Source organism: Indicator indicator, chromosome Z (assembly GCF_027791375.1).
Source record: "Indicator indicator isolate 239-I01 chromosome Z, UM_Iind_1.1, whole genome shotgun sequence".
Classification (NCBI taxonomy): domain Eukaryota; kingdom Metazoa; phylum Chordata; class Aves; order Piciformes; family Indicatoridae; genus Indicator; species Indicator indicator.
The window spans coordinates 36,660,249-36,673,764 of record NC_072053.1 but is presented as its reverse complement, the minus strand read 5'-3'; the positions used below and the strand labels follow the sequence as shown (position 1 = coordinate 36,673,764).

The 13,516-nt window shown below is 39.6% G+C and overlaps 1 protein-coding gene across 1 annotated transcript in view; it reads left to right on the top strand.

Moving 5' to 3' along the window:
• The window catches only part of ENOSF1 (enolase superfamily member 1), a 73,151-nt gene that overhangs the window by 46,063 nt on the left and 13,572 nt on the right, over nt 1-13,516 (top strand). The window contains 1 exon segment of the mRNA XM_054397565.1: nt 5,498-6,038. Coding sequence (XP_054253540.1) covers nt 5,498-6,038 — 541 coding nt within the window.

The following is a 13,516-nucleotide window of genomic DNA, read 5'->3' as shown; positions in this document are numbered from 1 at the left end:
CATTGTGCATCTAAGTACACACTGTTTGTTGGTGATTCACTCCGTATTTAATAAGATCCATATCCCCAAAACACAGAACTTCTTTCCCTGTGCATTCAGAGTTGAAGCTATAAAACACACATGCATAAAAGTAGTTTCAGACTAGGCAACCTGAAATAAGGCCTATGTCTTTCTAACAGCTCTACAATGCATCAGTGTACAGGGGAACTCTGTGTGAGAGCTCAAATTACTGCTTCTGGCCATAGAAGAGTACTGACAAGAAATCTCTGTAGATTTCAGAGGGTTACCAAGATTAGATAAATTGAAATAAGAAATTAATATATTTTCTAAATGAACCTATCTGTTAAAAAAACCCCAAACTAGAAGAAGGACCTAAAATCCCGGAGTAGTCCTTGTCTTCTCAGCTGCAAATACATCTGGTTCTCTGTCTATCTCAAAGCTATCATTGTACACATTTTGCCAGAGGCCATTATAAGTAATGCATTTCATGTTAATATTTTCTAAGGGAGTAAGTTTCAATTACATTTGGCTCTGAGGATTTCTCCCTGTATATAGTGTTGGTTTGTGCTGGAAAAGTGACACTGTGATTGTCATCTTCCAATAATTTCTGCATCAAGCGGGTTTTTGTAAATTCCCACCAATAATTTGACTGTACAGAATTTTCTATACTATTGCCTAATGGGCATTCAAATGAGCTCAGTCCTGTAATGTCATTGCTCTGACATGTGTTTGTATTCCTCCTACCACTGAAGATTCTATTTAGTCAAACTCTAAGGATGCTCAGAGATGGAGTTGCCTAGACTGCCAGTATCTTGTATTTGGTACTGCCAATGGCACAGACAAAGCCTGTTTGGCTAGGCTACTCTTTAGTTGCTTATGTTATGATTAAAAAAATCAAAACCTTTATAAAGATTATGAATTTCTACATTATTCCTTATTTAAATTTAGAGTGAAAATTCTCTGAATTACTTGAAAATGCGACTGATTGTACTTACTTTCTAGGAGCTGCACTGTTTAGCTGTTCAGTATTGATTGGATTGTGCGAGGTGGCTTTGCATGTGAGTCAGATGCCTCTAGCTGAAAGTTCCAGGTTGGTTGTCCAGGTGCTGTCCTGAAGGGACATGCCCTAAAACAGGGAAGGGGCTAAGCGCCTGAGCCAAAAACCAGCCACAGCCCGTGAGCCAGGGAGAAATGGCTTGAATTATAGTTACAGCATCCAGAAAGATACCGGACAAAGTAGCAAGCCGTGAGTAACCAGCTACAAGAAACAATGGGGTCAAGCTTGAACACAGATTTCACCCCAACATGAGGAGAAACTTCTTTACAGTGAGGGTGATGAAACAGGATACCCAGGGAGGTTGTGGAATGTTCTTCTCTCGAGACTTTTAAAACACGCCTGGATGCATTCCCGTGTGTTACAGGGTGCTTGGAAACTCTCCTTCCCCCACCTCCTTCAGTGGAGGTTTGAATGGGGAAAGACAAAGGTACAAAACTGCCTTTCCCTGCCATGGGGACAGGTAAGAGGTGCCCATTCTCCCTGCTGGGGTAGAGGTCCCACATAGGTACCTACCTCTGGAGGAAGCCTGCTGGGATTCGGAATTGTGATGGTCAGGGTTCCCCACGCCCGATATACATTGGCCCTGAACCCATTGTCTAGGAACGTCTTAAATAGAGTGAGCAGGAAGTGGTCTGGGCTCTTGCTCATTTTTTGGGGCCCTCTCATTTTGGCTCTCTCGTTTTGGGCACTCATTTTGGACTCTGCTCACCGCTCTGGACTAGTGGAGAAGTTGGAGAAACTGGCACTCGGACCTGGCTTCTCCCTGGACCTGCCTGCCCCGGAGTGACCCTGCCTGCCATGAAACCTGCGGCTTTTCTCCCCGCCTGCTGTGAAACTGAGGCTCTTCCTTGTACTGTTCAGACAGTGCTACTGCACAAGTTTTCCCTCACGGCAGCCATGTCTGTGGACACTTTAATTTTGGCGGGTCCCTTTTCTTTGGATTTGAGCCACAGTATCCACAAATTGGAATAAAACCTGAAGTTCTGGAGCCTGCCACAGAATAGAGACCTAGGGACCAAATTCCTGCTCTGGTCTCATGAGTAAAACCGGCATTCTCCTGTTTCTTTCCCTAGAGTCCTGGCTTGCCTCTGATTTATAAGTGGGGAGAAGCTATTTGTGGCTTAGCCTTTTCAATTTTCTGAATTCTCCAAATTTGTACTAAAGTTGCCCACAAACATCCTGGTAGAATTCGTGACCGAATAAGGTCCTGGAAATAATTTAAATCAGTTTTGTACATAATATTGGGCGTGGTTTTTGGGAAAATAAAGATAACTATAAATTAACGAGGTGGGAAATACAAAAATAACCCAAAATAAAACACGGTGTGGGCTATCCTACATGATCCTGCTTTGTCAGGGGGATTGAACCCGACGACCTCTTGAGGTCCCTTCCAACTTCTGATGTACAGTGATACTGTGATACTTTGTTATAGCATCCCTCTTGTGGGAAACTGCAAATCACGGCACCTCTCTTTACAATTTGAATTGCTGTGTTGGAAATTCTCATATTTGCTTAAATCATTTAAACTGCCTTCATATTCCATGTATGTGGAATATATTACCTGCAACTGAATATCAGAACCTGTAAATATACTTTGTAAGTAAGTTATGGTGGTGTCTGAAGATACCACACCCTGAAATAGTAAATATAAAATATATTCATATTTTGTGACAGGTGCCTAGATGGGTGATGGCTTCACCAGTATCACCATGTGATGGTAAGACACATCGACCAGAAGATGGTAGAAAAGACACTTACCTTCCTAGACCCTTAACAGCAAAACCTCTCCCTAGCACATCTGAAAAAAACTACCATAAAAGTTCTTCCCGTACTTTATTTCCTTCTATGTATTTTCTCAAAGTCTGATGAACACATTGGGATCTGCAGTAGGACCATCTATATATTAATGTCATTGTTTGGGACACATATGTTGAAGTATGTCAAGAGACCTAAATTCACACTGTCTAAAGCTTTCAATTAAAGACCAAGAAACCTAGTAAATACCAAAGCTGGTTTTGATTTCTGAGTATTTGGAAGGTAGTTGCAGTGTGTTTTTTCTGTATTTATACAAAGCCACTCCCTCTCACAATCAGTCTTTCTCTGCCCTGAGGCCTCTAATTGTGATTTTATTTATTATTTATAAAGTGGCTAAACTATCTGAAACATCTCTCAGACAAAGAAAGACATAGCTCCTCACATCAGGAATTTGCAATCTAAATAATGAACCCTTGGGGCCAAATACATGGCTGACACAGGCAGGCACAGCTACACTGTGTCCAGCTGAGCTGTGCTTGCATATTCCAGCAGCAAATGCTTAACCTTGTGTTTGCAAAATCAGATGTTGCTACTAAAATAGTTCTGTAGTGAACTTGAGTAAGTGATTTTGCAACAAGAGAAGATTGCTTTACTAAGTGTCCTTGTCTATTTGGATGGAGTTTGATAATTAACCCATGAAACAACAATTTAAAAAGCCAAACAATTGGATACCTGCTTCATTAGGGGCATATAACTTAAAAAAAAACCCAAAGTATTTCCATTGTATTCGTCTTTAAGTCGAAAAGCAAGGGCTGCAGATGAAAAGATGAAAGTAAGTGATGTTAAAACAGCATAGTCTATGGGTCCAAGTGCATATGTAAACCAGAACACACTTTGTGATGAGGTGGACCTTTCATTTCTCTTGAATGGCTCCAATCATCTAGACTTGTCTTTCATTGTATCGTTCTGCCATTATCCTCACAGAAGCAAGAAGGATTTCCATTCCTTATATTCCATCTATTATTGTTACAGCCTAAGTATTGCAAACATAAATACTAAACTTTGAAATATGTTGACAGTTGTGGGAATTAATCTCTTCTCAGTATACATACCACAGACAAACAACAGATTTTAGATATTTCTTACTTTTAGTGGCAATACTGTGTCGGTGAGAGCTGAAATTCCCGCCCCCCGCCCCCCAACAAGTAACCAGGCTAGCCCAGTCTGGAAGCAAATGAGGGCTGTATTTACAAGCAGAGTCTAAAATCTACGATGAAATGCAATGAATATGTACAAATATACAAAATTCACAACATTTACAAATATATACAATCAACAGAAAAGCACAACCGATCTCCCTTTGCTTCCCCCCAAGGGGACCCTCCCAAAGGGGCCTCTCTGTCTCCCAGGATCTTCCCCCCCAGACCCCCCTGGACAGAGAAGCAGAGTTAGTAAAGCAGAAAGTTTTTAACATAGCTGCCAAGGTCAGTACGTGTTATCTTCAGCCAGAAGAGAAGAAGAAACAGCAGCCAGACAGCCCAGCAACTGCCCCCACTGCCGAACGCAGAATGTGCAGAATGCCTACTTTGTTTTGGGTAATAGTTCTTAAACATTTCTATCTATCCAATGGAAGTGTTTAGAACAATCAGTATTTTGCTTTCTTACACTCAATAGTGACTTATTTACATTCTTTCACTTTCTCTGTTCTGAACTTTGCAAGGAAAAATTAAAAAGACAGTTTCAAACCATCACAAATACATAAGTACAACTTTCAGTACTGCTGTCTCCACAAGGAAAACAGTAGAATGAATACATTTTTCGGGTTCAATCTTCACATTTTGACACTTTTGGACAGTTATGGTCCCTGGATTTTTTAGTATTGTCCTTTTCTTAATAGCAGAATTTATTTTCTTTGTTTCTCTGTATCAAATTTTGTAATGAATTTGTAAGCAGTGATATAAAAGGGTATCAAAGCTGAACTCCATGAAATTATGAACTAAGTCTTACAGGAGAGCTATCAACAACTACCTTGTTTTAGCATGTTGGATTTGGCTGTCAGAAGAGGTACTTGGGAGCTAAGACATGATGAGGAGATTGAGGGTGATATACGGGGATGAGGATGGGTCAAGGCTGGAATGGGACAGGGACTTGGTTCAGGGACACAGCTGGGCACAGGCAGGGCAGCAAGGGTGAAGTAGCCTCTAGGGCCAGGAGCTGCCCCTGATCTCAATCCCACCACCCAAATCCACAGCTGGGAGGACATAGTCAGGCCTCTAACAGCAACACCAGTACTCGTCTCTGTTCGGTACTTCGAGTTCCACAAGATGAAGTAGTTAAGGAGATCCTGGAAGACACAATGGATGATATTTCACAGAGCAATTTTCCTGTCTTTTCCTTTTTTCTTCTCTGTGGATGATAAGAAAGCTCTAACACACGGCCCGCTCTGCAGAAGACCCTGCTGAGTGCAGGACGGCACTTGCAGGAGATGCTGACAGAGCAAATCGTTTCCATTGGGAGCAATAGCTGTTGTTCTGAACCAAGTTGAGGAGACCTAAATAGATCTCACTTTTTCATTTTTAGCACACTTAGAATGACTCTTTTAGAATAACAGTGAAATCAAAACCACATAGCATCTGCCATGGTAATGCCCAAATGACAGGAGCTTTCACCTCTCTAACCCAGCAGCACTCTGTGCTGGGTTAGGAACTGGCTGGAGGGCCAAGCCCAGAGAGTGGTGGTGAATGGTGCCACATCCAGCTGGCAGCCTGTCATTAGTGGTGTCCCCCAGGGATCAGTGCTGGGCCCCATCCTGTTCAATATCTTTATTGATGATCTGGATGAGGGGATTGAGTCCATCATCAGTAAATTTGCAGATGACACCAAGCTGGGAGCAGGTGTTGATCTGTTAGAAGGTAGAAGGGCTCTGCAGAGGGACCTTGACAGGCTGGACAGATGGGCAGAGTCCAACAGGATGGCATTCAACAAGTCCAAGTGCTGGGTGCTCCACTTCGGCCACAACAACCCCATGCAGAGCTACAGGCTGGGGTCAGAGTGGCTGGAGAGCAGACAGACAGAAAGGGACCTGGGGGTACTGGTTGACAGGCGCCTGAACATGAGCCAGCAGTGTGCCCAGGTGGCCAAGAGAGCCAATGGCATCCTGGCCTGCATCAGGCATAGTTTGGCCAGCAGGAGCAGGGAGGTCATTGTACCCTTGTACACAGCACTGGTTAGGCCACACCTTGAGTACTGTGTCCAGTTCTGGGCCCCTCAGTTTAGGGAAGATGTTGAATTGCTGGAGCATGTCCAGAGAAGGGCAACGAGGCTGGTGAGAGGCCTTGAGCACAAGCCCTATGAGGAGAGGCTGAGGGAGCTGGGACTGTTTAGCCTGGAGAAGAGGAGGCTCAGGGGTGACCTTATTGCTGTCTACAACTACCTGAAGGGAGGTTGTAGCCAGGAGGGGGTTGGTCTCTTCTCCCAGGCAACCAGCAGCAGAACAAGAGGACACAGTCTCAAGCTGCACCAGGGGAGGTTTAGGCTGGAGGTGAGGAGAAAGTTCTTCACAGAGAGAGTGGTTGGCCATTGGAATGTGCTGCCCAGGGAGGTGGTGGAGTCACCATCCCTGGAGGTGTTCAAGAGGGGATTGGACGTGGCACTTGGTGCCATGGTTTAGATAGGCATGAGGTGTAGGGTGACAGGTTGGACTCGATGATCCTTCAGGTCTCTTCCAACCTTCTTGATTCTATTCTATTCTATTCTATTCTATTCTATTCTATTCTATTCTATTCTATTCTATTCTATTCTATTCTATTCTATTCTATTCTATTCTATTCTATCCTGAACTATGATGAAATATTTAATGCTTGTACATACTATGTATATTCTCAACAATTTATCAGACTGCCAGTAATCTCAGCATATGAATGCTGAGTATTTTCTTCAGCAGCCATACATTAAGTCAAGAGCAACAATTATAATGCCCAAGTTGTTTAAGATTCTTCTAACATTTCCGTCCCTACTATTTTTATTAATTTCTTCACTGAGCCTTGAAGTTGGACGTTAATTATGTAATGCTGCAAAATACACTAAATGAAAACCATCGTTTTCAAAGATTTTTAATTTTTTTTTTAATTACAGAGAGTGTAAATTTATTGTCCTGAGACCTATCACACACATTTATGGTTTGTCAGCTGTTGTTATTGAAGACTTAAACTGACCACTCAACTTCTGGGAGTCTCTTCCATGCTGCACTGTGACACAGGATGTGCCTTCCCCTAGGCACGAGCACTGGAAAGGTAGTATAATTGTACTAGAGTTGGTTCCAGTGCAGCTCTCCTAGTTTATCCATCAAGTGTAGCAAGATACCAGTGCTGTAACTGGATGTGAGAGTGAGATCAGTAAAGTATGGCTCTGAATGAATGCAGCCTTCTTAACTGGAGTATACTAACCAAATACCTCTGTAAATCTCTGCTAAAAAAAAGTGCCTCTTGGTGCAACTCCACCCATTGAAGTCAGTTCTGCAGTCCTTCACACCAAGTGTGAACCTGGCCCATGGTCAGGTTGCCATTTTGTCATAAAGCTATGCAAAGATTTCTACATCTGCAACTGTGTGCAGAATCTGTCCCATGAGTTGACGAAATCATCACACTCCAGACAAGATTTTTAGATGATTTCTCTTCAAGGTTTTAACATACATGACCTCTCAGCTATGAGTATATTTTTATATTAGTGCCATCCTTTGGCCAACATGGTGTCACTTAGACCAGAATCTAGAGTAAAGAGATTTTGGATTGAGCATGTGTATGTAAGCATATTTTATATATTCTGACCAAGAAGTGTTTAAATCATATTCAAATTCAGTTGTTCTGTTTGTGTTCTTAATGCCACTGGTAGATACATTATGTCATAAGAATTTCATTTTGGATTTTGCTTTGATCTGCACATTCCTTTTCCTGCAACTTAGATCAAAGATTAGACTACAGGATCAGAACCAAATCTGGAAAAAAAAATAGTAGTGGTGAACTGTTTTTGTTAAGATTGTTACCATTATTATTTCTAGAGTCAATTTATTTAAAGAGGTAGGGAGAAGTGATATGCATGCACAAACAGCACATAGGTCCAGCTTACCCACAACTAATTGTGAGTAAAATCTGGCTCATGAAGCTCAGGAAGAGCTATTACTTATTTTATGGGCAACATGTACTTTCCATACTTTCCTCAAGAAGAAATCAAATACCATTTTCCCCTAGAAATATTGATGAACTGGAAAAACACTGGAGGGATGAACAGAAAAAGCAAACAAACGACGCCAAGTGTTAGGTTTTCCCTCTCTCTGAACCGTGTCCAGGAATTAAACAACTGAACCATGGTATTATGCCAAGTAGCTGGAACTTCTTAGATCTAGATATAATTATGTTTGTTTCCATGCATTTTCTAACCTACAGACACAAATTCAAATGGATGAGTAAATGTACTCATTTGCAGAAAGCCGTTTGTCATTTTTTTCTAGCAATTTTCAATTCATGATCTGTAGATCTTGGGGGCCTAGGGGCTATCCCTACAGGCTTCTGATAAAAAGAGTTAAGGATGGCAGCTCTGCAGTCAACAGGTTTATATCAACTGCACCCAGTGGAACCATGCTTCTCCATTGTATGCTACTTCAAAATGAAGGTATCTCAGGAGAGTCACCAGAAATAAATAGTGAAAACATTCAAAGATCGAGTTGTGAAGCATTGGACGCCCTTTTTTAAGGGACCAGACTTGGATCAACATGTTCAGCCCTAGGACAGGTTTGTACAGGGGTACAAAACATTGCAGTCCCTATGTAACCCCTGTGCACTGCTCTCCTGCTAGCAGGCAAGAGGATGCATATTCCCCCTGCATCTACTGCTGAGTATCCTGCCAGCAACCAGGGTGAAACTCTGAGGTTTTTCCCGGTTCCCAGTTCCTTCTTCAAGGCCCTATGAACATTTCTCATCCAGTTCTGTTGGGACTTCCTCCTGAGATGGGCTTCCTCCAATCTCCTGTGTCCTTCTCTTGTCACCAGCACACCAGAGAGTAAAAAGTTTCAGACTGGTGTATATTGAACTGGAAGTTAACAATGGTAGATTAACTGAGATTCAGTTCTTTGTCTGTTTGTACATGCAGCACAGTGGCACCAGAGTGGAGAAGAAGCCCTCCTTGTGTGATGTACAGGATTTTTGTATTTTGCTTCAGCTTGGGGTGCCCTGGCCTGGCCAAATGCCAGAGCAGAGAGTAGGTAAAAAGATGTACAAGTGATATTTTTTTCTCTTGCACAGCAGAGCTATAACATCTGTATTCATGTTTGCTTAGCATGCATGTGACTGTATGGCAGACACTAGAAAGTCTTTTTCAGTTTAATTTCCTTTCCTTTTTTTTTTTTTTTTTAATAAAGAGGAAATAGTGGCTTTACCTTCTAGGAAGTCAAGAGTCTTTCTATACTCCTGTTGCTCATGCACCAGTGATAGATTCTTTTAAGCTTCTAGAAGCACATAATCAGATTTCTAAGAATAGAACATTATTAATTCTCACAGACTTTTTCAAAACACAGAGGAGCTCCTCAGGATCAAGAGATGGGATCAATTGCTAGAAATTGCTTTTAGAGTCATAATTTTTTATGTGTAAAGAGATGTTGTGCACAGAAGGATCTATGATATGCTCGTACACTGGTGCTATGACATCACAGATACTATTTTTCAGTCATTTGCTTTTTTATACTCCAAGAGGGAAAGATAAATCCACACTACTCACAATCTGATACTGAGAAATACTAAACTATAAGCTTGTTCCCAAAAGTCTCATTTTTTTATGTTGCTCACTTTTACTGTATTAGTACTAACACACTAAAGAGAAGCTAAGAAATCATGCATTACCCAAGAAAACTAATAGAACTGCAAATTAAATTAGACCATTCATGGGCAGAGTTCGGGAGGGAGTGGAGGAGGGAATCCTTGGGTTCTGCAAAAGACAGTGCTGTGGAACACAATGCTTCACCTCAGACCTTTGAGCTGTGAGGAAAGCCATGGCTATGAAAGCAGGATGAATCTAATTGGGTCCAGGGATACATCCCCTCCCTTCTGCATCTTCTCTAGATAGGAGCAAAGTTTTCATGTGCTGAGCTCTTTCATGGAAACAGTGCAACCAGCACTAATCTTCTCTCCGAATGTTTTTGCTCACTGCCCATAGAGGAAAGATTGTAGAGTACCCACATCATTATTTTTTGAATTATGACCTAAACTGAAGTCCAGCTGTACTGTTACTGAAGCATTCTCATTAACAATATGTTTTCAGTCTATGCTTACTTAGTTGGCAATAATTTCATAATTAGAGTGCATTTTCAGACCAGATATTTGATCTTAGCTAAAAATTAAGCTCAGGAAGAGCTAGACAGACAAGAACAATTAGTATATGTTCCCAGAATGCTTCTTTGAAATAGAATCTCTATTGTTCTGTAATTTTAATGTATGTTTTCAAGTTGTAGTCACTGTGAATCTCTCATTATGTATTTGGAGCCTTTATCCAAAGTATTTGTTTTAAAAAAAACACAAATAAATTAAGAAAGGAAGAAAGAAAGAAAGAAAGAAAGAAAGAAAGAAAGAAAGAAAGAAAGAAAGAAAAGAAAGAAAGAAAGAAAGAAAGAAAGAGAGAAAGAGAGAAAGAAAGAAAGGAAGAAAGAAAGAAAGAAAGAAAGAAAGAAAGAAAGAAAGAAAGAAAGAAAGAAAGAAAGAAAGAAAGAAAGAAAGAAAGAAAGAAAGAAAGGAAGAAAGAAAGAAAGAAAGAAAGAAAGAAAGAAAGAAAGAAAGAAAGAAAGAAAGAAAGAAAGAAAGAAAGAAAGAAAGAAAGAAAGAAAGAAAGAAAGAAAGAAAGAAAGAAAGAAAGAAAGAAAGAAAGGAAGAAAGGAAGAAAGAAAGAAAGAAAGAAAGAAAGAAAGAAAGAAAGAAAGAAAGAAAGAAAGAAAGAAAGAAAGAAAGAAAGAAAGAAAGAAAGAAAGAAAGAAAGAAAGAAAGAAAGAAAGAAAGAAAGAAAGAAAGAAGAAAGAAAGAAAGAAAAGGAAAGAAGAAAGGAAGAAAGAAAGAAAGAAAGAAAGAAAGGAAAGAAAGAAAGAAAGAAGAAAGAAAGAAAGAAAGAAAGAAAAGAAAGAAAGAAAGAAAGAAAGAAAGAGGAAAGAGAGAAAGAAGAAAGAAAGAAAGGAAGAAAGAAAAGAAAGAAAGAAAGAAAGAAAGAAAGAAAGAAGAAAAAGAAAGAAAGAAAGAAAGAAAGAAAAGAAAGAAAGAAAGAAAGAAAGGAAGAAAGAAAGAAAGAAAGGAAAGAAAGAAGAAAGAAAAAAGAAAGAAGAAAGAAAGAAAGAAAGGAAAGAAAAGAAAGAAAGAAGAAAGAAAGAAAGAAAGAAAGAGAGAAAGAGAGAAAGAAAGAAAGGAAGAAAGAAAGAAAGAAAGAAAAAGAAAGAAAGAAAGAAAGAAAGAAAAAGAAAGAAAGAAAGAAAGAAAGAAAGAAAAGAAAGAAGAGAAGAGAGAAAGAAAGAAAGAAAGAAAGAAAGAAGAAAGAAAGAAAGAAAGAAAGAAAGAAAGAAAGAAAGAAAGAAGAAAGAAAGAAAGAAGAGAAAGAAAGAAAGAGAAGAAAGGAAGAAAGAAAGAAAGAAAGGAAGAAAGAAAGGAAGAAAGGAAGAAAGAAAGAAAGAAAGAAAGAAAGAAAGAAAGGAAGAAAGAAGAGAAAGAAAGAAAGGAAAGAAAGAAAGAAAGAAAGAAAGAAAGAAAGAAAGAAGAAAGAAAGAAAGAAAGGAAAGAAAGAAAGAAAGAAAGAAAGGAAGAAAGAAGAAGAAAGAAAGAAAGAAAGAAAGAAAGAAAGAAGAAAGGAAAGAAAGAAAGAAAGAAAGAAAGAGAAGAAAGAAAGAAAGAAGAAAGAAAGAAAGAAAGAAAGAAAGAAAGAAAGAAAGAAGAAAGAAAGAAAGAAAGAAAGAAAGAAAGAAAGAAAGAAAGAAAGCAGGGAGGGAAGGAGGAAGGGGGGAGGGAAGGAAGGAAGGAAGGGAGGAAGGAAGGGAGGAAGGAAGGAAGGGAGGAAGGAAGGAAGGAAGGAAGGAAGGAAGGAAGGAAGGAAGGAAGGAAGGAAGGAAGGGAGGAAGGAAGGAAGGGAGGAAGGAAGGAAGAAAGGAAGGAAGGAAGGGAGGAAGGAAGGGAGGAAGGAAGGGAGGAAGGAAGGAAGGGAGGGAGGGAGGAAGGAAGGAAGGAAGGAAGGAAGGAAGGGAGGAAGGAAGGGAGGAAGGAAGGAAGGGAGGAAGGAAGGGAGGGAGGAAGGAAGGGAGGAAGGAAGGAAGGAAGGAAGGAAGGAAGGAAGGAAGGAAGGAAGGAAGGAAGGAAGGAAGGAAGGAAGGAAGGAAGGAAGGAAGGAAGGAAGGAAGGAAGGAAGGAAGGAAGGAAGGAAGGAAGGAAGGAAGGAAGGAAGGAAGGAAGGAAGGAAGGAAGGAAGGAAGGAAGGCAGTTATGAAATACTATTTGGAAGTATTTTTTTTCAACATTCAAAGTAGTACCACATTATACATATTACTCTCTATGCAATAAGTGAATGACATAGAAACAGTATCTTCAGCCTCTTGTATTCAATCATTGTCTGAAAGTATGATTGGTTTTATGTGCTGCATTTTGCTTAGCATGAGTACTTCTGAAGAGTGAATTATGAATCTAATCTAATCTAGGGGAATTTAAACACAGAGATACTTTAAGAAATAGTGAATTCACACAAATATATGTGAGAATAACAACTATTTCACTTGAAGTTGATGCAAACAGGAATATATCTGATATTACTTAAGATCCATTAGATCATATTATAAAGATTAATTTGTTCACTTCTAATATTAAAAATGGTGAATTTATTATTCTATGCAGAACTAAATATAAATAAAATTTGTAATAGTTTTTTAAAACTGAAATTCAAAGACATTTCAACTTGAGGAAGAAAAATTCAATTTTCTGTTTACACATGGAGAGAGAAAATTTACAACATTTTGAAGGATATTGACCATCTCATGAAAAATGCTGCTTGCAAAAACAACTACTAGAAAGTAGTGATTAATTTCTTCAAATGATAATTATTGCACTAATTGGTGTCCAGAAGTGGTTGGCAAAGGGAAAGTAATTCCTAGTATCGTGTAGAATTCCAGAAAATCTGGCAACAGAATGACCCTTAATAAATTATTGCACAGCACATCTTAGGGCAGTTTTGCATTCTAGCAGCTATTTTTCTGATTTATTTTTAATTTCAGAGTTTAGGTTTATGTATTATCAAGGAGCTTTTACTGAATTTTTTTGCAAGTGATTTGAATTACCAGTAAGAAAAGCACTTTCAGTCCTAAATTTCCAACAGATCATTTATTTGTTGATTTTCTTTTGTGCTATGCGTTAACAAAAGGTACACTCTGGCTAATCCACTAAATACTAACCAGCAGGGGAAATTCTTCTTCCAGTTACCCACAACACAGTTTTTATCTAGTAAAGTTAATTAGGATCTCCACACACCTCCACCTTCTGCACTTAGTACAGAGAGCTTATCCAGAGGATTTACTAGCATTAAGAAGTGACTGTTTTTTCTAGCACCCTTTGGCAGTACAAATTAAATGACACAAAGGCATTCTTCATACAGCACAAATATGACCACAAGAGAAGCCAGAGAACAGAAACTGTTCCACCACAC